The 20888-nt window shown below is 43.5% G+C and overlaps 1 protein-coding gene across 1 annotated transcript in view; it reads left to right on the top strand.

Moving 5' to 3' along the window:
* The window catches only part of CAPN8 (calpain 8), an 80323-nt gene extending 69963 nt beyond the window's left edge, over positions 1 to 10360 (top strand). Inside the window, 3 exon segments of the mRNA XM_015424575.1 lie at positions 2003 to 2119; positions 7846 to 7904; positions 10337 to 10360. Of these exon segments, the coding sequence (XP_015280061.1) occupies positions 2003 to 2119; positions 7846 to 7904; positions 10337 to 10360 (200 nt within the window).
* The last annotated feature ends 10528 nt before the right edge of the window (positions 10361 to 20888 follow it).

Genomic DNA, 20888 nt, shown 5'->3' on the forward strand with positions numbered 1-20888 from the left:
GGGAAAGAATCTTACCTGGTGCATTGGATAGTATTGGAGGAGTCAGTCTTTCAAGTACCTTGGCCCCAAGCCATTTAGGGCCTTAAAGGTATGAGTCAGCAATTTGAATAGTGCCTAGAAACGGATGGGCAGCCAGTGCAAATCTTTCAGCACAGGGGTGATACGGGACTTTTCTGTGTGGTTTTTTTTACAGTTCTGGCCCCATACTGCTTCAGTTTATCCCGATTTCTGCACACATTTTGTGCCTTTAGTTTTCACTTAGAGCTTCTTGTTTTTTTTCAGTTCCCACCCCCCACCTCCAATTCTTGTGAGACCACTTTTACCCTGATCTTTTTCTGGAAGCTGATTTTGAGTTGGCTTTTTTATTCTGCATAATGTTTCTGTTGGTTTTCTTTGTTCAGCCCACTCACCTCTAGCCCACTTTTTGATTATTAGACGTCATCATCAAACCACTCCCTCTTCTTCCTCTGCCCTGAAGATGTGGTTTTGTTTTCAGTTTTTATATTAAAAATACATTCTTTATTTCAATGTAAGTGTACACACACACACACACACACAGAGGGGGGGGGGTTAGCAGGTGTTCTGAATCACCAGCTTTAATTTAAATACAGTAAATCTCTAGCCCTTTGCCTTGTAGAGGTATGCCTTTTTCCTTATATCTCTGTTAGGGACAAGCTAGAGACTTACTTTCTTTAAATGAAGGGTACGCATTCAGAGTACCTGCTAAGCGTATCATTACAACATTATAAAAATGCAGTCATAATATTGATATTTCAATATAAACACATGCAAAAAAGGTGGGGCGGTTGTGAGGCCACCAAAAACAACAGCACATCACTCAGAAATCCTGATTATTTAGGGCACATGCGGAAGAAAATAAACTGACTCCACAACTGTTAAAATGCAGGGGGAGGGCAGACATGTGGAAGAACCGTGCCCAAATGGATGAACTGCCAAGAAAATCAGGAGTTAGTCCAGTGTACAGGAAGGTCCATAATCCCTGCATGCAGCTCCTGCTGATAGCCTGGCAGCGCATTTTGGAACCAGGTGAAATTTCCAAACCATCTTCAAAGGTGCCTTATGTCTGAACTGGGCCAGAATGCATCCAATGGAAAATACACAAGCTACTTCAATGCCTTAATTAACACAAAAACTAACACTTTCTCTCCAGTGAATTAACTTTGGGTAGCACCATCAGAAAGCTACATGAAATTCTAAGTGCAAAATGTAGCAACCATGATAAGAGAAGCAACAAGTGAACGTACAGAAAAAGTATGTTCTTTCCAGGGAAAATGAAGGTGAGCAGATGACGCTTCCCCATACCAAGTCAGACCCTTAGCCTGCTTAACTCAGTATTGTCTACTCTGACTGGGAATGGCTGTCTAGGGAAGATAAGGGTCTTTTTTAGTACCTGCTACCTGGATCCCTGAAAATCAAGATGCCAGGGACTAAACTCTGGCAAAACGTGTGTTCTATTCCACAGCCACTGCCTATGTTGCTGATTATCCTGACAACATGAACAAACTCTGATTGTCATCAAATGTGTTTCTCCATCTCGCCCAGCAAAATATGGTTGCAGACTGTGTCTAAACAAAGCTCTAAAAATTGACTGAATGGTGTTTTGCATGAAAAAGACTCTGCTGTAATGAATTCTATTTGGCTGGAGCCCTGGGAGTGCACTAAAGCTGCACTAATTAGGTGTTTATCTTCCAAATATAGAAATGAGAAACTCCTATGAACTGGCATAAAATATGTCACTTTTTTGGAGGCATTGTAAGGGAGAGTTAGATCTGTGCCCACTTCAAAACAATAGATACTGAGGAAATGAAAGCCCTGTAGAGATAAGAGACCAGCAAACCTGACAGAACAAATAGCCAGAATCCTTCATCCATGCCTGTTTGCAGCTGAGAACACTGCTAAACTGGCAAAATGAAACAGGGTGGTGGATTAGCACACACAGACACACAGACATTTGCTAATTCTTGGCTTTCTTTCCTCATAGGCTTCACTCTGAATAACAAGATCCAGGACAGTATCACTACCCGCTACGCCTGCAGCAAGCTGACCATTGACTTTGATGGCTTTGTGGCCTGCATGATTCGCCTGGAGACTCTTTTCAGTAAGTTTGCCTGCAGCTAAGGAAAAAAAAAACCCTGCTGAGGTGTCCCCCCCACCTTCAGTTTGGCTAACATGTAAAAGAGTTTTCAGTATTTTTAGCCTGAGTACAAAGAATTGTGCGTCAGTGACAGGAAGCCATGACAAAATGTCTCTAATTTCCAAAATGAAGTAAGTAGCCAAACTATCTCTTGTCTCAGGCCAGAATGAGTTCCAAAATGTGCCAGCCTCTAAATCTGGCACACTAGATTTAGGGCTTACACAAGACAAAATGTTTTTTTTTTGCTAGGCCAAATTCAAACCCACAGCAGCTGCTGAAGGGACTGATTTACAAACTCAGGGCACAACCAGTTGTGATGGAGATCACAGATTTTGGTCTGTAAGAACCAAAGTATGTATGTGTACAGATAAGAAGAAGAAGAAGAAGAAGAAGAAGAAGAAGAAGAGGAGGAGGAGGAGGAGGAGGAGGAGGTTGGATTTATACCCCGCCCTTCACTACCCAAAGGTGTCTCAGAGCGGCTTACAATCCCTTTCCCTTCCCCTCCCCACAACAGACACCCTATGAAGTAGGTGGGGCTGAAATAGCTCTGACAGAAACTGCTCTTTTTCAAGAACAGCTCTGACAGAACTATGGCTTGCCCAAGGTCATCCAGCCAGGTGCAAGTGGAGGAGTGGGAAATCAAACCCGGTTCTCCCATATTAGAGTCCGCGCACTTAACCACTACACCAAACTGGCTCACAGGGAGGAGTGTGGTGGTTCATGACATGTCTTTTTCCTCATTCAAAATGCTAACAGGCCAGGAAGCCTAGTTTCAATCAGTGAAACTATATGGGCACTGAAAGGTCAAACTCTGGGTGCGGTCACATGGTCCTTTTGATTGGGGTTCGCCGCTGTTCCCTCCCGCATTTAAGTTTGCTAATCAGACAGGTGAATCCACCTCCCACGCTGAAGCGGGCTCACTCCCACAATGCTTCCGGGTTTTCCTGCCCCCTGGAAAATCAAGTATTTTCCTGGCACTTGCGCTTTGAATGCACGATTTTGCCCATCTGGACAGCCATCTTTCACAATGATCGCGATTAGGGCCGTCTGACTGCTCTTTGGGTGTTTTGGGTGGTTTTTTTTTTTTTAAAGCTTCTGGTTTGAGCGCTTGGGCAAACATGCGCTTAATAAATCCATTATTTATTTATTTTTGGCCCCCCAGAGGGGATTTTTTTATTGCATTTTTATAAAGACTACAAACTACAACAGAAATAGGGAAGGGGACTACATTAAGGGATAAAGAAAAGATACCCACTACTATCTAAAAACCCAAGAGAGGAGATCATCTAGAGAGGAGATAATCTAGTTAGATTGGCATACGTTATCTCTCAATCACGCTAATCCCATTATGAACTGATTCAACTATAGGCGACCCCTCGAGAGTCCCATGGCCAGAGCCCCTTCAGTCGGGTCTCTGGGGGGGGTGACGATCCTGTGCACCCCCTCCTTCGGCCAGAGCGCAGCTTCACCCCCAGGAGGTCCGGGAGGTGCGACTGCTCAGCATGCTGCCATAGACCTGAAACCAATAACTCCATTATTAAACATTATTTTTATGTTCATTTCTCTGTTTAAAGATAATATGAGTTTGTTGTAAGAAACAGAAGCCCCTTCCCCAGGAAGGAGGATGCTGGAGACGGCGGGGCTGAGCCTTTTTTTATGGGGCAATGGCGGCGGCAGCAGCACCACCGGCCACAGTGGTGGCAGGAGCAGCAGTCGCCTGAGCCTGCCCCGTGGCTGGCAGGATCGCCTGGAGGGACTCGGCGCAGTGGAGGCTCCGCTGCAGCCCCGACAAGCCGAGCTGAGTGCAGCAGCCCTCTCGGCCAGTCTTCCTTTTCCTGCCCCTCCAGGGCTGGTCAGGCAGGTGGCTTGCTGGAGCTGTCATATTATCTTTCAACAGAGAAATAAACATAAAATAACATTTAATAATGGATTTATTAAGCACATGCTTGCCCAAGCGCTCAAACAGGAAGCTTTTTTTTTTTAAAAAAAAAACCACGGGTAATGCACAGCGATTTTCCATAGGAGCTAGCAGGCGAGTGGGTGGTGGAAGAGAGGGGCCGGCTGTATCTAATCAGCCCAACCTGAAGAAAAAGCGGGAACAAAGTGGAATTACCTTCCCGTGTGACCACAGCCTCTCTCTCCCCTGCCTGTGAGGACTCAATCTGAAGTGAGTTTGTGCGCATGCAGAATTTGCCTTTTACAGATAAGTGGAGACTTATGAGGATCCTTACGTCTTTGTTGTGCTCTCCCCTTTCTCCAGGCCCCTTTCTCCATCTTGCTAGATGTTGCTAGTGGGTAGGGTAGGGTTGCCAGCCTCCAGGTGGGTCTTGGAGATCTCCCGCTTTTACAACTGATATCCAGCTGACAGAGATCAGCTCCCCTGGAGAAAATGGCTTTTTTTGAAGGGTGGACTTTGGCATTGTACCATGCTGAGGCCCCTCTCCAAACCCCGCCCTCTCCCGCATCCACCCCCAAAGTCTCCAGGTATTTTCCAACCCAGACCTGGCAACCCTACTAGTGGGCATCCCCAGGCCTCAAAATGGGAAGGGAAGGGGGTTGTGTCACCTGGTTCCTTCTCCTTCCTCCTCGCCAGACAACGTCTTGAGCAGCCTGGAGCTGTGCCTGTCCTTCTTTGGCCTCTTCCATAAGCCTTTTTTAAAGATGCTGTCTAGCCCCACCCTTCTCTACCATCTGCTAATGCCTGCCTCCCTAGATACCCCCTAGGCCTCTTCCTGGAGAGTGCTGATGGCTCTGTCCTCCCTGCAAGGCTGCCAGCTCTCCCTCCTGCAATCATCTGTCCCTGGGGCTGGCTGGGATGGGCTGTAGATCCTCTGGGCCTGTCCCTCTGCTGGCCTCAGTGGCCTGGGCTGCTGCTGGGCCTGCCTGGGCTTGGATGACTCCTCCTGGCCCCGCCTTCTCCGTGGCTGCTGGTACTGATGCCTCCTTGGGGCTGCCCTAAGGATGGGCAGCCTCACCAGCAGAGGTGACTTGGAGTCCAGTGCCATCCCTGGACAGTCTGTTTGTGCCCTCGACTAAACATCTAGAATGTGATTGCTGCCTTGCTGTGCACACCCTCTGCAGTTACCCACAGGGAAAGTAATGTCTCTAGGTAGCAGGGCTCTAGTCGGGGGGGAGCTCTCAGGTACGGAGCTCCGGAAGAGAACCTCTAGGGGGCGGGGCGGTCACGTGGTGAAGCCCCGCCCCCTTCTTTACCCCGCCCTCTGCTTCGATCCTCATTCCGTTTGGGAATGAGGATGAAGCAGGAGGGTAAGTAGCCGGGCCTTCTGACACACTTCCGGTGATGTCAGGGGGTGTGGCCTTCTGTCACTTCCGGTGATGTCAGGGGGCGTGGCATATGCAAATAAGTTATGCTAATGAGTTATGCTAATGAGCTCCGGCAGCTCTTTTTCTACAACAAGACCCCTGCTAGGTAGAATGTTAATTTTCTAAATAAATACATACATAATGATGAATCTGTGGGACAATCTGACTTTTCTGCAATGTAGTGCAGATAGTGCTGTGGGAAAGGTTATGCGCAGAGTTTACAGGTGTCTGCCAGATACAGCATGTGACAATTCCAGTCATACAAACCTTCCGCCTCTTATGCCCACTGTTGTGTCTTCGTATCTAAATACATGTTAAGCTTGAAACCTCAGCCAGGATTCTAAGCTGTAACAATACCATTGGCTGAAGCATTATTGTAACCAATCAAATGTAAGAGAACTGTGCTGGAGGGAACTGTATTGATTGGATGTTATCTCTGAATGATGATTGGATGTTAAGTATGCTAGGGCGTGGCTACCCCAGCCCGGGAGAGTTTAAAAGGAGGCTATGCTCCACTATTGTCATTGTGTTGTCTGATGTTGTATGATCTTTTGGAAGTTCTTGTTCTCAATAAATCTGAATCACTTGTTACTTACTTCGTTGTTTAGTTGCATACTTAACACCCACCCTACTTTACACTCTTAAAGGTTTTGGTGTTATGTACATGGACCGCCACCAGGGGTCTGCGGCACATGCAGGAGCTTGGCTCCTGGAACAAAGGAGACTTTGGATCCTGGTTTCCCCCAGCCCCAACCAATAGCCACTTGGCGGGACATTCAAACCCTCCAATGGGAATGGGGGGTGCTGGGTGGATATGTATATAGCTGGCCCTGTTGGGCCGTTAGAGTTAGTCTTAGTTGGAGTGAAGTACAATAAACGTGTGCAAAAGCATGTCGTCGTCCAAGTCCTCCATGCAGCAAACCCAGTACTTTACATTTGGACATTTTAAAAATGTGATCATTCTGTACCACTTTTCCACTGGCAGCATTCCTCTAACCCTTTGATGTGGTGAACACCAGCAAGGCTACCATACCCCAGTCTTACCACCCCCACCAGAGCAATGCCCTGCCATTTGTTCATCTTCTTCCATTTCTGGGTGCTCTTCAGTGGTAGGGTATATAACTGTCGGTTTTCAGAAAAGGATGAAAGGAGACTGACCTTGTTTGGCAGTGAGGTTGTTCTAGGTCTGACTCAGAAATTGCAATGATGATCTGTTGGTTGGGGTTTGTGGTCCACTAAGAGTGGAATGATGTCTGTGGAGAAACATTTTGAGGCCACTTTGAGAAAACATAACATTCAGGACCTGTCCATAACAATAAGTGGAAACATTTTAATATACAATGTAATGCTTGCAAATGAAGATGAATCTGGTGATCAGTCCATTGAAATGATTCTGAATGCTACTTTAGAGAGCTCTGGAGAATGCTGGGAAAACATGAGCCATTATACAGCTCTGAATTGAACCCCATGTATACACTGACTTCCAATTCAGAAGCTTTTCACTTGGAACGTTCAGTGGATCATTTTGCTTATGCTTGAGGTTTGCTTAATTTCCATTTTGAGATCAGGAACATTCTCCTCCCCCTCAGGCCACTTTCTGTAGAGCCATTGGGAGAAACCTAGGGAGATAGTAGGTGATGTGAAAAACTTCTGCCTGAGACCCTAGAGAGCCACTGACCATCAGGGCAAACAATCCTGTTAGATCCTGCAGTGGTCTGACTCTGTATAAGGGAGCTTCCTGTGTTCGTGGGTTTACATTCCTGTCTATTGCTTGGCTCATCTGAACTCATTTGCTCTGGTCATTCAACTGTGAAGTGAACCTGCTGTCTGGCCGTCACACACTGGTATGGGTTGATTACAGGAGGATATGGATGGTCTTGTTCTTTGTGCTGGAGAGTTCTAGAGAGTCTCTGGTATCTTACTTTCTGAAAAACAAAAAAGTGCTTGTGGTTTGCAATGGGAAATGCCCAGTCACATAAAAAGTACCGTATTTTCCGGCGTATACGACGACTGGGCGTATAAGACGACCCCCAACTTTTCCAGTTAAAATATAGAGTTTTCCAGTGAAAATATAGAGCTGTGCTGATGCTTCTGGCGTACCGGCGTATAAGACGACCCCCCACTTCTGAGAAGATTTCCCTGGGTTAAAAAGTAGTCTTATACGCAGGAAAATACGGTATTCCATTCATTAGTGGAAATGGGACTGTGGCCATTCCATAAGTCTCCTTGGACAACACTGCTCAGAAGGAGCGACCTAAATTCAGATTTGAATAAAACAGACATACCCCCTTGCCCCATTCCCAAGTTTTGAGACATATCTAACATTACTGTTTAATTATAACATCTGCTGTTCTTTTTCCATTAAGAAATGTTTCAGATCTTAGACAAGGATAACCGGGGAGTTGTCCAGCTCACTCTGGCTGAGGTAATAACTATTAAATACAAGTATTATATGGTTAAATTGTGACAGCCAGGTAATAATACTTCAATGCAGTCACTAATACTTTAGAACCAGCTGGGAGATCTGCTGAAGCCTGAGTTTAGCGTTCAATGATGAAGAATCCTTCTCTATGGTTTAGATATCACCTATTGTAATAGTTGATTGGCATATACTTGGAAGCAGGGCTTTTTTTCTGGGGGAATGCGCCAGAATGAAGTTCCAGAACCTCTTTGACAAAATTCTTTTTAAAATGTTTTAAAATTCATGAGTTTTCAGTATACAGATTGAAGACTTCATTTCCCTCTTGAGAGTGCCGGCCCCTCTTTTTAAAATAAAATAAAATAAAATAAAATAAAAAACAGCCCTGCTTGGAAGCATCATGTAGAATTACGAGTAAACTGGTTTTATCAGCATAGAATTTTAAATTAAACACATGCTGACTAGTTAATATACATTTCTTTTACTTATTAAAGCATTTGGTATCCCACTTTACTCTGAAGAGCCAAGGCTCGCTCAGTCCGTCCTTATAATGGTGCACAAAAGCCATATGCTAACCAAGGCAACTAACAACATGCCTGCAGGCGATAAAATATATTAAAATCAAAAATTACAGGAGTTAAAACAATTCTCATAAAAATGCAATGCAAAATTAAACTTTTTTATATCATAACCCAGACTGTCACCATAAAACAAATGACTCAACAACCTTAAAGTTAAATTAAAAACAACAAGGCTGCAGCAGCAGTAGTACTATTTATGGGGTGGAGTGGGGATAAAATGCAGTCTCTCTACTGCTACCTCCTGTCTGCTGTATGAGGAACCTATAGGTGAAGCCAAAGAATACATAGGCGATTCCATGGCTGGCTCTTACAGTGGCCAGGACCCACAGAGCTGCTGCAGTCAGCTGGAGGCTTCTGTACAGGTTCGGTTGATTCACAGGCATCTGTGGGCCTTCTGAGTAAAAATGTTTATGATTAGACTTTAAATTTTATACTCAGAGTAACGTTCCTGACAAATAGTGCCAAATTCATCAAGAAACAAATATTATCTGGAAAATGATCCTTTTTATAAGGAATGAAGGAGATTTCCTGAACACCTTTATATATATATTTTTCTTTTATGATAATCCTTCCCTGTCCTCTTTCAAAGGAAGTGAGTCAGAGCGATAGAAAATACACAGTAGGAAACTTTTTTCCCTGCAGACAGGGGTAAAATAAGTGACCTGACAGGCTGGGATTTGAATTTTATGATTCTGTGTCCTTTGTTGGTAGCATTCATACTCTTAAAAGTATACAAAAGGTGTCAGGGCATGCAGGAAATACATTACCTACAGTCAGAGGAATAGCTAAGAGCCCTGCTGTGAGATTTCATTGAAAGGCACATCCATAAGAGATGTCAGAGGGAAATGGCATTCTGTTTTATTTAATGCTATGTGGAAAGTGTAGTTTGATATATTATTCCATTTTGCAAACTGGTAGACTTTTAATGTTATTTACAATGCAGTATGTTTTAAGTCTAGTAGCATTACCTTCTGTGAAATAGGACACATGTGTTGAAGTGAGAGAAGAAATTCCAATGGCTAGGGATGGATAACCTCTCCCTTGATCAGATGTATAATTAATTGTGGGAAATAAGTTTATTATTAGGGGTGCTTTTGAACCTGGATGCCTTCAAACTTTCCAGTTTGTATCATATCCTCACCACCCCTCACTCCAAGTTCATACTACTTACTGGAGTTGGGGCATGGAGAAGGCTGATTCTTGCCAGGAAAGCTATATGAAAGACTTGGATGCTACCATTCACACATGGCTGGGCATAATGGGTTGATCGTCATGCAAGGAGACCCATTGTGATGTAGTGGTTAAAATGCAAGAGACCCATGTTCAAATCCCATTTCAGCCATGAAAGCTCATTGGGTTATCTTGGGCCAGTTACTTTCATCCCAACCTTTCTTGCAAGGTGTCTGTAAGGATAAAATTGGGAATGAAGAACCATGTACAACAATCTGACCTCCTTGATAGAAGTGAACAAAAACATGATAGGCACAATTCTCCTAGCTCAAATCAAGCCTTCTCCATCATATTCCTCCATTAGGTAGTTTGAAATTGGGGTGGTGGGAGGATCCAGTCTGCATGGAAAGGAGTACAAATCATAGATATTTCATGACCTCAATGTGATAGGGCATACAAAGGGGCCAAAAGGCCGCTGCATCTGCCACATCCTACCCAGAATGTCCTTGAACCTTCAGATGTTCAGCTAGAATCCCTAAAAAAGAGCCTCCAAAGTCCAGATCACTAAATCCTGGTTTGCATCCAGATTGTAACAGAAGCTCTGCCAACCATTATAGAAAATACTACACTGGCACTGTTGGTGAATATTGTTGAGCTGATGGCCTCTGTTTGCTCTTTCTTTCCTAGTGGCTGTGTTCGACATTGGTTTAAAGAACAATTCTGGAATTCATTTGAAAACTCTACAGGTTTTCAACCAGGAAGCTCCTGAGAAAATATTTATCCTATCTGTGTCTTCAAGATAAGAGGAAGGAAATGAATGTATATGTCTGTCAATGGTTTGTTTAAATGTAGAATGATCATTTGGAAAATAAACATCACCAATAAATGGTTATGTAGCAAGGATATAAGCATAAGTCCAAGGTTTCAAGTGATTGATTTTCAATGTTCAACAAGGTCATTCCTTGATTTATGGAAGAAAGTCATCTTCAGCCAATACCTTTCCTATTCAGGCATTTTAATAATTCTGTCACCATTTAACATTTATTAGTACTAGCAGTGTTCTAGGAGGTACATAGAACATTTAACAAGACAGATTTTTAAAGTCTGATAATCTAAGCACCTTTTCTTACATCATACTCATGACTCACCTTTAAAAATGCAGGTAGGGACAGTAGCCAGAAAATGGCTGAAGAGGCAAACCAGAATGATTGTAAAAGAGGATGTTTTTTCTTCTAGTAACAGGCATATTGGGAACCATGTGTCAGGTTCCACAGCCAACAACAGAGTACACGTTTCTCAGAAAGGTTATACTTTATTGCAGAGCTATAGAGGCATTGTCACTGTTAAGAATGGCAATGGTCCTACAAGCATAATGGGATATAGGGTATTCGTATGCACCCCCCCTTTCCATAAGCTAATTAGCCAGGCTCCCGTGCGCAGGAGAAGGGTCCCCAGGCCGTTAGCAGTGTTCCCTCTAAGCTGAGTTAGTGTGAGCTAGCTCACAGTTTTTTAGCCTCCAGCTCACACATTTTTGTCTTAGCTCAGGAAGGACGGCTCCAGAGCAAACTAATTTATGCAGTAGCCAATTCACTCGCTCACAACTTTAATGCTAGTAGCTCTCAAAGTAGAAATTCTGCTCACAAGACTCTACCACTTAGAGGGAACATTGGCCGTTAGAGGCCGCAGCTGGGAACCGAAAGCGCTCCCACGGTTCCAGGCATCCCAGACACTACACCAGCAACCTGCAAGGTCATTGATAAGCAAGCAGTACAGAAGCAAATGTAAAGAAGCAGCATCTGGCCCCAAGAGGAAGAGAATTAACCCCCCTCAATCATGGCAGCATAGCTGACATTCTGCCCCCTCAAAACTCAGCTTCTTCTGCCCAGCCCGGGAGATCTCCCGGTCAGTCCGGGAGAGGTCCCGGTTTGTCCGGGAACTCCCTGTGGAATTTCCGCAACAGCTTAGGGGCCCGAATATCCCCTACTTCTACCCATTTGAGGTGCTGGGGTCCGAAATTAAGCCATTCCCCAGATACAACAATCGACCACGTTTCACTTTAGAGTCCAATATCTTGGAGATTTTATAATGTTCCTCTCCCTCCAGCATAAATGGAGGGGGTACAGGATGTGATGGCCACCAGGGGCTCAACCCAGAATCCCGTTTCAGGAGGCTGAAATGAAACACAGAATGCAAATTCCTCAAATTCTTAGGAAGATCGAGATCCACTGCCACATCATTAATCACTCTTTTCATCTTGAAGGGACCAAGGTATTTCCACCCCAGTTTCCGACTAGGACGCAAGACTTTAATATTTTTAGTTGACACATACACTGAATCCCCAGGCTGCAGAGCCCAACCCTCCACCCTTCTCTTGTCAGCCTGAGTCTTGTAAGCCTCCTTAGCCGCATTCTACGTCTTACAAAGGAGTGGCCACGAGTCTTTCAAACGTTGGCACCAGTGAGCGGCATCCCCGGACCCCAAGTCACTTGGCCCCTCCAAAAAGGGCACTGGGGGACTGTCGTAGCCATATAAAGCTTTAAATGGGGACAGTCCAGTGGACGAGTGGCACGTGTTGTTGTAACAAAATTCAGCTAGGGGAAGCAAGTCCACCCAATCATCTTGTTGATAATTGGTGAAACAGCAAAGATATTGTTCCAACGTCTGATTAACCCATTCCGTTTGTCCATCAGTCTTTGGGTGGTAAGCACTGCTCATGGCCCGTTCAACTCCCATGAGTTTCAGAAGCTCCCCCCAAAACCAGGAAACAAATTGGGGCCCCCTGTCGGATATCACCTTGGCTGGGAGTATATGCAGTTGGACCATGTGCAACATGAAGGCTTTGGCCAGGGCCTTTGCCGTGGGCACGGACGTATACGGGACAAAGTGAGCCTGTTTAGAAAATAAGTCCACAACCACCCAAATGACAGTCATAGATTTACTGGGAGTGAGGTCCGTAATAAAGTCAATGGAAATCACCTCCCAAGGCCTGCAAGGCGTTGGGTGTGGTGGCAGCAAGCTCGGGGCTTTCCCCGGCCGGGGTTTACTCATGGCACAGACTTGGCACGACTTGACAAATGACGACAAATCCTTCCGCATTTGCGGCCACCAGAATGGTTGCTGCAGAAGCTGCAGGGACTTTACGAATCCAGAATGTCCCGATAACTTAGAGCCGTGCACAGCTTGCTAAACTCCCCCCCCCCAAGGGAGAGGGGCACAAACAGTTTGTGGCCGCGGTACCAGCAGTCATTAGCTCTCAGTTCGAAGTCCCCTTCTGCGTCTATCACTGCTTTGTCACCTTCCGTGAAGGCGACAGCAGCATAGCTGACACCATGGTGCAAGGGAAGGGGGCATTTAAGCCCTTCCCTCACTAAGCCGTGTTCCTGACCTGAAACAGCCCCAAGTTCCTGACCTGGAAGAGCATAGATTTGAAGGACACTCCCTCCTGGGGTGGCTTAGTCTCTCATGGCCTGACCACAATAAGACACAAAGAAGCACTGAGGCTGGGCTTAGTTTTCTGAATCACCATATTTCTGCTGCTATTGATACCTTGGTTGCTACAAAAGAATACTGTGCAATGCTGGCGGGATGGGTCTGGGCCGCTGCTGGAGGAAGAGAGCATTTGCAGGCTAGCCCCTTTCTAAAATTGCTGTGTGTTAGATCCAGAAAACTGGAGCACTCTTAAAAAAAAAAAAAAAACCACCAGGACCATGTTAAACAGGAGAAAGAAGTGGCAATAAGTGGCTTGCAATTCCCTCTGCAAGAGCTGCCTGCCAAGAATCCAAAAGATCACCTTCAAGCATCCCGTTCCTTTCATTTTCTTGCTCAGGTCCCCGCAGCACAGTGAGCCAGCAGCAGGCCGTCCCAGATTATCTTCCTGCTTACGGATGCTATTCATAAAGGGGCATTTCTACTCCAGCTACATCTCTTGGCAGGTAAATCAAATGGATGCAAAATGGATGCTCTGCTCTGGCTTCTTTTTCTCCTCTCAGCAAGATATCCTAAATTGCGTTCTTCCTTCTGCATATCTCAGTGGCTCCCTCTCTCTTCACCTCGTCTTGCACTCCATCCTCCTTTATCTTTGGAAGGCAGGCCCTTGTGGAGAAAGTGCAGCTCCTTTTGTTTGTGCTTTGAGCACAGTCCTTGGGTGGCTGGTGTCAGACGACAGACTGGAAAACGAGTTCTCTGTGCTGCATCTGCTTTTCCTGTCCTCTTGAGGCTGCATCTGTAAAAAGCTGATTGAGGTTGCCTTACACTTCTCCCCTCACACTACAAACTGAACAAGTCTGTGCTCATCAATCCTTCTTCTATCTTTGCATTAATAAGTCCTTGCCAAAAAAGAAATAAGAAAGCCTGCTGCTGCTGCTGCTGATTCAAGGAGACAGCCGAGTGGAGCAAACAGAGGACAAGGAGCCAAGAACCTCGCAGCGCTTTCCTTCCCTTCTAAGGCAGCTGGCAGCCTGGGAGATCAGGCTCCCTTCCCCAGGGCTTCTCAGAGCCCAGTATGCCTTTGCCAGTATGAGTCTCTGGCAAAGGGCTTTTTAAACCTACTGTCCTCAGCATGAACCACAGAAAAATGCTCTACTTTCTGCACTCAGTGGCTCATTTCTTATTTGATGACACAGGCTTGGTCTACCCACACAGCAAAAGAAGAGGGTAAAATCCTGAAGTGGTGGAGTGGATGGTACTTCAGGAGTCAGGTGAAGGTTGCCAATTCATATTATCCCCAAATTTAAAAGGTCCCTGTAAATAATAAAAAAAAATAGCACTCCAAGGGGGGAATGGGCACTCCTTAGTGTGCAGTTTTTTCCATCTGAGGGATATTTTTTTACACAGTGTATTTAGATCTGTCAATTTTTTTTTGCTCTACTCTGTCACTAAAGAGTGTTATCACATCATTTCTGTCTCATTCTGTTGCACTAGACCAGGCCTGTATCCAGCCATAAATATTCCAGTGGGGTAGTTGTGCTAATCTGTCACAGTAAAAACAAGAGTAATGTAGCATCTTAAAGACATTCATAGTAGCATAAGCTTTAGTAGGCTTGAGTTTACTTTATTAGATACAAGCAGAAATATTTTAAGGTGTCACAAGGCTTTGTTTTGGGGTAGATATAGAAGTATTAGGTGGGGGGGGATAAGGAGGGCTCTGTCAGAATTTCTGTTTCTTGTTTCATTCGGTAGGGGAACGGATTAAAGGGTCTCATTGCCTGTATTTTGATTCCCATAGGAACAAGTCAGTGGACAGGGATAATATTGTTATCTTTCATCTCTTGCTTAATTCAAAATATGGCTCCTTTTAAAAATATTAATTCAAAATATGGCTCCTTTTAGTCAAGCACAAGGGCTGTATGATTTGAATTCCTGATAGATTTACTCTACATTATGTCCAACAGAGTTTCCCAGTGGTCCAAATCATACAGAATAATAGGCAAGGCATACTGGCTATTCTTCTAACATGCCAAAACCCATGACATTTTGATGTTGTATAAATTTTGCACAGGCCTCACAAGCATAGAATCATAGACTCATAGAATGATAGAGTTGGAAGGGACCTCCAAGGTCATCTAGTCCAACCCCCTGCACAAGACAGGAAACTCACAAACACCTCCCCCTCCACACCCACAGTGACAACTCCACACCATCCTCTATATGACAACCCTTCAAGTACTTGAAGATGGTTATGATATCACCTCTCAGTCATCTCCTCTCCAGGCTAAACACACCCAGCTCCTTCAACCTTACCTCATAGGACTTGGTCTCCAGACCCCTCACCATCTTCGTTGCTCTCCTCTGGACATGTTCCAGCTTGTTTATGTCCTTCTTAAATTGTGGTGCCCAAAACTGAACACAATACTCTAGGTGAGGTCTAACCAGAGCAGAGTAAAGTGGTACCATCACTTTGCATGATCTGGACACTATACTTCTGTTGATAGAGCCCAAAATTGCATTTGCCTTTTTAGCAATCGCATCACCCTGCTGACTCATGTTTAGTGTATGGTCTACTTAAGACCCCTAGATCCTTTTCACAGATATATCAGATCCTTTTCACAGATGTATCAAAATAAATATTTAGCATAAGAGATTCAGGTGGTGAGACACAAGGTTGGTTCTCACATTCCTGTACATCATTCGATATCTCATTGCTCATTGATGTGTCGCTGAACAGCTGAATGTGTGAGCTAACTCCAATGACGGGTAGGGGGCAGTATTCCCCCTTAGGCTGGAGGAACGTCCTCCAGCCTAAGGAATCTTCCTCTGAATTAAGTGCGTCTTTTGCTAGAAGAACATTCTTTAGGATAGAGGGAGCTCAGGGAGGCTTCACATTTTGCTTAGTGGAGCAGTAATGTACAGCCTAGTATGCATGAAGTGAGTGAAGTGGTGTGATATGAAAGCTCTGTATGTCGAATTTGATCTAAGATGCTTGTTTTTTCCACATGCATGTCCTCACTTGGGTTATGCCAAATAATCATCATGAAAACAAGCTGAAGGAAGAGCTGCAATCATCCATGCACATGTAAGGCCTCACATATGCCATGGTGCTAGCTTTGTAAATCTTTAATGCCCATGTGCTAAAAATGTAACATGTGAAGCATGCCACATTTTAGGACTGCCCATCTTAATTCTGTATGAAACTGAAGTGATGAAACTATAGCTAGAAGGCAGATAAACTGGATGGAGAATCACTTTGATTCTTTTTTATGCAATTTTTAACAATGAATTTCTTATCTGTGGCATTGGAGAACAGGGTGGCACATCAACGACAGAATTGTTCAATGGGGATTAAAGATATGGTGACCAGCTGTGCACAGTGTATCTCACAGCATATTCCTTTTGGTTATTATTTAATTACACACAATATGTGCATTCTACATCTTTACAGCTCCATTAATTTTCAGGAGATCCTAGAAAGAGTGATTAGCATTAAAGCTCAAGGATTATTCAGGCAAAAGCATTATACTGTGCTTTTATATAAAGTTACGTAACACATAATTGTACACCACAGCTAAACCCACTCCTTGACATTTTCTCATATGCCCGCACTAGAGGGCAGTGGTAACAGTTCATCCAAGGCCCTGTTGTCACTCTGTGTGTGTGTCAGGGCAGGAGGAGGATACATGAGGTGTGCCATCAGATATTACACTGTTCATTAGGTGACACGTTTTGGCTGCTCAGAAAGAAGTAAAGTGTCACAGCAAATGGAGGAGATTGATGGGAAAATATCTCTTTTAGAAGGGACTGCATTCAAGTCGATTAAACCAAGAAAAGGAGATGAAAAGAAGCGAAGCTGAAGAAATGATACAGTGCCAGCCTTCAGTTTGATTTGCAAACACCATCCATCAAAATATCTTTGAATAGGTGTCCCAGAAAGAGGTAACCAAGGAATAGCACCTGTGAACACCATTAAAACTAATAGCTAGAATAAAGGAAGTTTCAATAGTTCATTACTTTCATAAAAAGCAAGGGTGATATGGTGGTGATGCAGTGCACAAAATCGTGGGCTGAGACGTTTGCATTCCTAGTTCTTAAAGATTCCAAATCACTCACTCATCCAAAGGGAACCATAGCAGTTTACAACAATAGAAAAAAATACAATGGGCCAGCTTCTCTAAGATCACAAAGCATGAGACAAGAGGCCTTTGGCTCTTGTCCCTTTGACTCATGCCCAAGCTTTGGCCATACCCAAGATTTATACCTGGAAATAAGAAGGAAAAGCAAAAGCTCAGCTGAGATGTTACAGTTGGCAGCAAGGTGCCTCCCAATCTTCTTTCCCTTCTCATACAGAAATCCTTGGGCAAATTGCTGTCATTGATGCTTGCCTTCCTCACTGCATTATTAGAAGGATGAACTGGCACAAGAAGTCATGATTCATCTCTAGGGATAAGGTGGCCAAAAAGTCTAAATAAATAGCAATTAAAAGAGCATTTTATTTTCCATTGTTTCGTCCATTATCATTAGAATAATAGAATCATAATTGGAAGGGACCTCCAGGGTCATCTAGTCCAATCTCCTGCACGATGCAGGATATTCACAAATACCTCCCCCCACATCCCCAGTGACCTCTGTTCCACGCCCAGAAGATGACAAAAAACCTCCAGGATCTCCAGCCAAACTGGCCTGGAGAGAAATTGCTTCCTGACCCCAAAATGGCAAGCAGCATTTCCCTGGGCGTGTAAGAGAGGACCACGAGAACTAAGCACTGAGGCAACCCTTCCTGCCCTCCCTGTCATGATGTGCCTAAGTTCACAGAATCAGCATTGCTGTCAGATGGCCATCTAGCCTCTGCTTGAAAACCTCCAAAGAAGAAGAGGCCACCACCTCCCAAGGAAGCCTATTCCACTGAGGAACCACTCTAGCTGTAAGGAAGTTCTTCCTAATGTTTAGCCAAAAACTCTTCTGATTTAATTTCAACCCGTTGGTTCTGGTCCGACCTTCTGGGGCAACAGAAAACAATTCTGAACCATCCTCTAGATGACAGTCCTTCAAGTACTTGAAGATGGTTATCATATCACCTCTCAGTCATCTCCTCTCCAGGGTAAACACACCCAGCTCCTTCAACCTTTCCTCTTAGGACTTGGTGTAGTTCCAGGGTAGCCCTCCAGTCCCTTCTAAAACAGCAAAGTGTAGTCTTATTCAGGCTTGCAGCCTTCTCTTGAGCCCTTTAGAATTCTAAACTTTAAACACAGAGTTAAACCTCATCAAAGTCCATATTAGCTTTCATACACCCCTGAATTCCAGATCCAGCTGTTATGTTTTTACTCTGGTTTTGGTTGCCTTTAAATATTAGCATGTTTGCAGTGGACTAAAATTCTCAACCCAACTAATAATGACTGCTTCTCAATGCCTACCACTCTCAACGACATACCTGTACTTTAGACATATCACAATAAATATTAAATGAGAAGAAGTTTTATAGGCCCTAAAACCTTTGTAACTGCTCTGGCCAACATTCTGTGTTCCCACTGCTAACCTGAACATTTTTTTTTTAAAAAAACTGTTTTCATAAACGTGTAAGCAAATTATTTAGGGGGTATCATATAATATGGGCTGCAAACAAATACCTTTTTATCACTTATTGAACAATGTATTTTATTAGAGACATGAAGTAGAACATGTAGGTTAAGGATTAATTACCAAGAGCATTCTTCTCTCCTTGAGTAAAATGGAATTACCAAGTGTTCAGAAATTTACAGTTTTTCAAAATCCAACCCAATTCAAAGTGGCAAAGATGTGCATCTGATCATATGATCTCTTGGCTCCCTGGGTCTTGGTGGCTCATCTGTCCCTTAGACAGCTATCAGCTAGAATCTAACATGAAGAAAGAAAGTGCTACATGTCTCACCAATTTTTAAAATTCAGAATGTCCCCTTTTACAACTAGATCAGATCTTCATGTCTTCAGGCCCTTTGCCAATAAGAAGTGGACAAGTCATGAAAGACATCTTGCATCAAATCTGTTTGAACAAATACCCCAAATTTTATTATAGCTATAAAGAAAGGCATTGGACACGTCTTCCATGGCATATTCCCATAATTCTCTTTTTAAAATTGATTTTGTATATAATAATACAGAACTTCTTCATATGTAACACCAAAAGCTTGAATCAAATTATATGTAATAGATGCATGTAATGGTTTAATCAAATAGTTGATCAACTGTAAATTTACACATGCCATTATTTTAATTTTGAGCTAAACTCCAAGTAGGAAAAATAGGCATTACGTCTTTATTTATGAAAATTACTCAAGAGATTTATCCTCTAAATGGAGTATTTCCCCAACCAATATAGCATCAGCTAGACTATTATTATATATTTTAGGAATTCATATATCTGCCTTATTTGGTTTCTGATCTATGCTGCCTAGAATGGATAAGGGGGGTTGGAAAGTGGGACTGGAAAATTATTCTCAGTAATTGCTGACAGGAAATTGCTGCAGAGTCTTGCACTGAGAACATTTAGAAACCCCAGGAAAAAGTGAAACAAAACTGTGCTGTGCTATAGTTTCAACATGCAATCCTGAAAATGTCCTATTAATTAATTTCCTTAATTATACCACAGTGCAGTTGCTAAATACCTAGAAATCACTCTATTGAAGGGGGTCTTTATCTACAATATATATTACCATAGACCTTTTAGAAGCAAATATTTCCAGCTCTAACACCAGGCTCACAGGCATTTATTTGGTCCATAAAGAAGGAAAAATTGAATTAAACGTTGTTAATGTCATTATTAACAATGATATGGAGGATTTTTTCCACAGGTCTAAAACTGGCTCACACCACCATAATCTGTTGCTATTGTGGCTTTAATTTCATGCCGTACTTGCTATATAAATTGCAGTAGCAACTGAGCAGGGACAAATTCCTGAAGAGTAGATGCGTGGCAAAATCAAAAAATTTTCCTTTGCCACCTGAAACTCCTAAACAGAGTGACACCTTTGTAAGCCTATTGACTTCAATGGCTGTAGAGAGAGCTGTAACCCCAGTTATTAGGACTGCACTGCAGTAAATTGATTATGGCATGAGCTGTCACAGGCATGAAACGACAGAACAGAGACGATCCATTCCAGGAGATTTGCTCCAGAGCAATTGCCTCCAGCAAACTACCACCTTGGCCACATGTTCACAGCATGTACAAAGAATTGGCCTCAGGCTGTCCTTCTGTTGGGCTGCTCTGGCACAGGTTTTGGCCATAAGAAAGAACCCCTGTATAACTGCTAGGACACACTGGATCTTCAAAATGATTGACTCCATTATTTTACTCTGACATTTATCATAAGGTATTCAGTGAAGATACAGTTTATCTCATCTGAATTTTGGGTTTCTAATTTTCTTTTGAGCTTAGCTGTGTTTTATGCTAATCAGCAATTTTAAAATTTGCATATTTGGATGGATGAACATATTGAACTGAGTAATATCTAGGGGGAGGGGGAACTGGAGAAGAGCCTGTACACACTTTTATTTTGCAGCTTTCTCAGCCACCTTGACAACAGCCTTGACAATTGTCAAGGTAAATTAAATGAATCTGCATAGAGTATACTATTTAGTATGACAAAACTAATTTTCTTAGATCCAGATATTCAGGACTGAGTGTAACTGACCTGCATTAAATCTTTCCTATGACTTCTGAGGGCTCAAATATATTGGCTCCCAAGTTTTTTTTTTCTGGGCACAATTCAAGATGCTGGTCTTGATCTTCAAAGCCCTGTATGATTTGGGACCAACATTAACAAAGGACCACATC

The sequence above is a fragment of the Gekko japonicus genome, unplaced genomic scaffold (assembly GCF_001447785.1).
Source record: "Gekko japonicus isolate JY-2015 unplaced genomic scaffold, Gekko_japonicus_V1.1 scaffold404, whole genome shotgun sequence".
Classification (NCBI taxonomy): Eukaryota; Metazoa; Chordata; class Lepidosauria; order Squamata; family Gekkonidae; genus Gekko; species Gekko japonicus.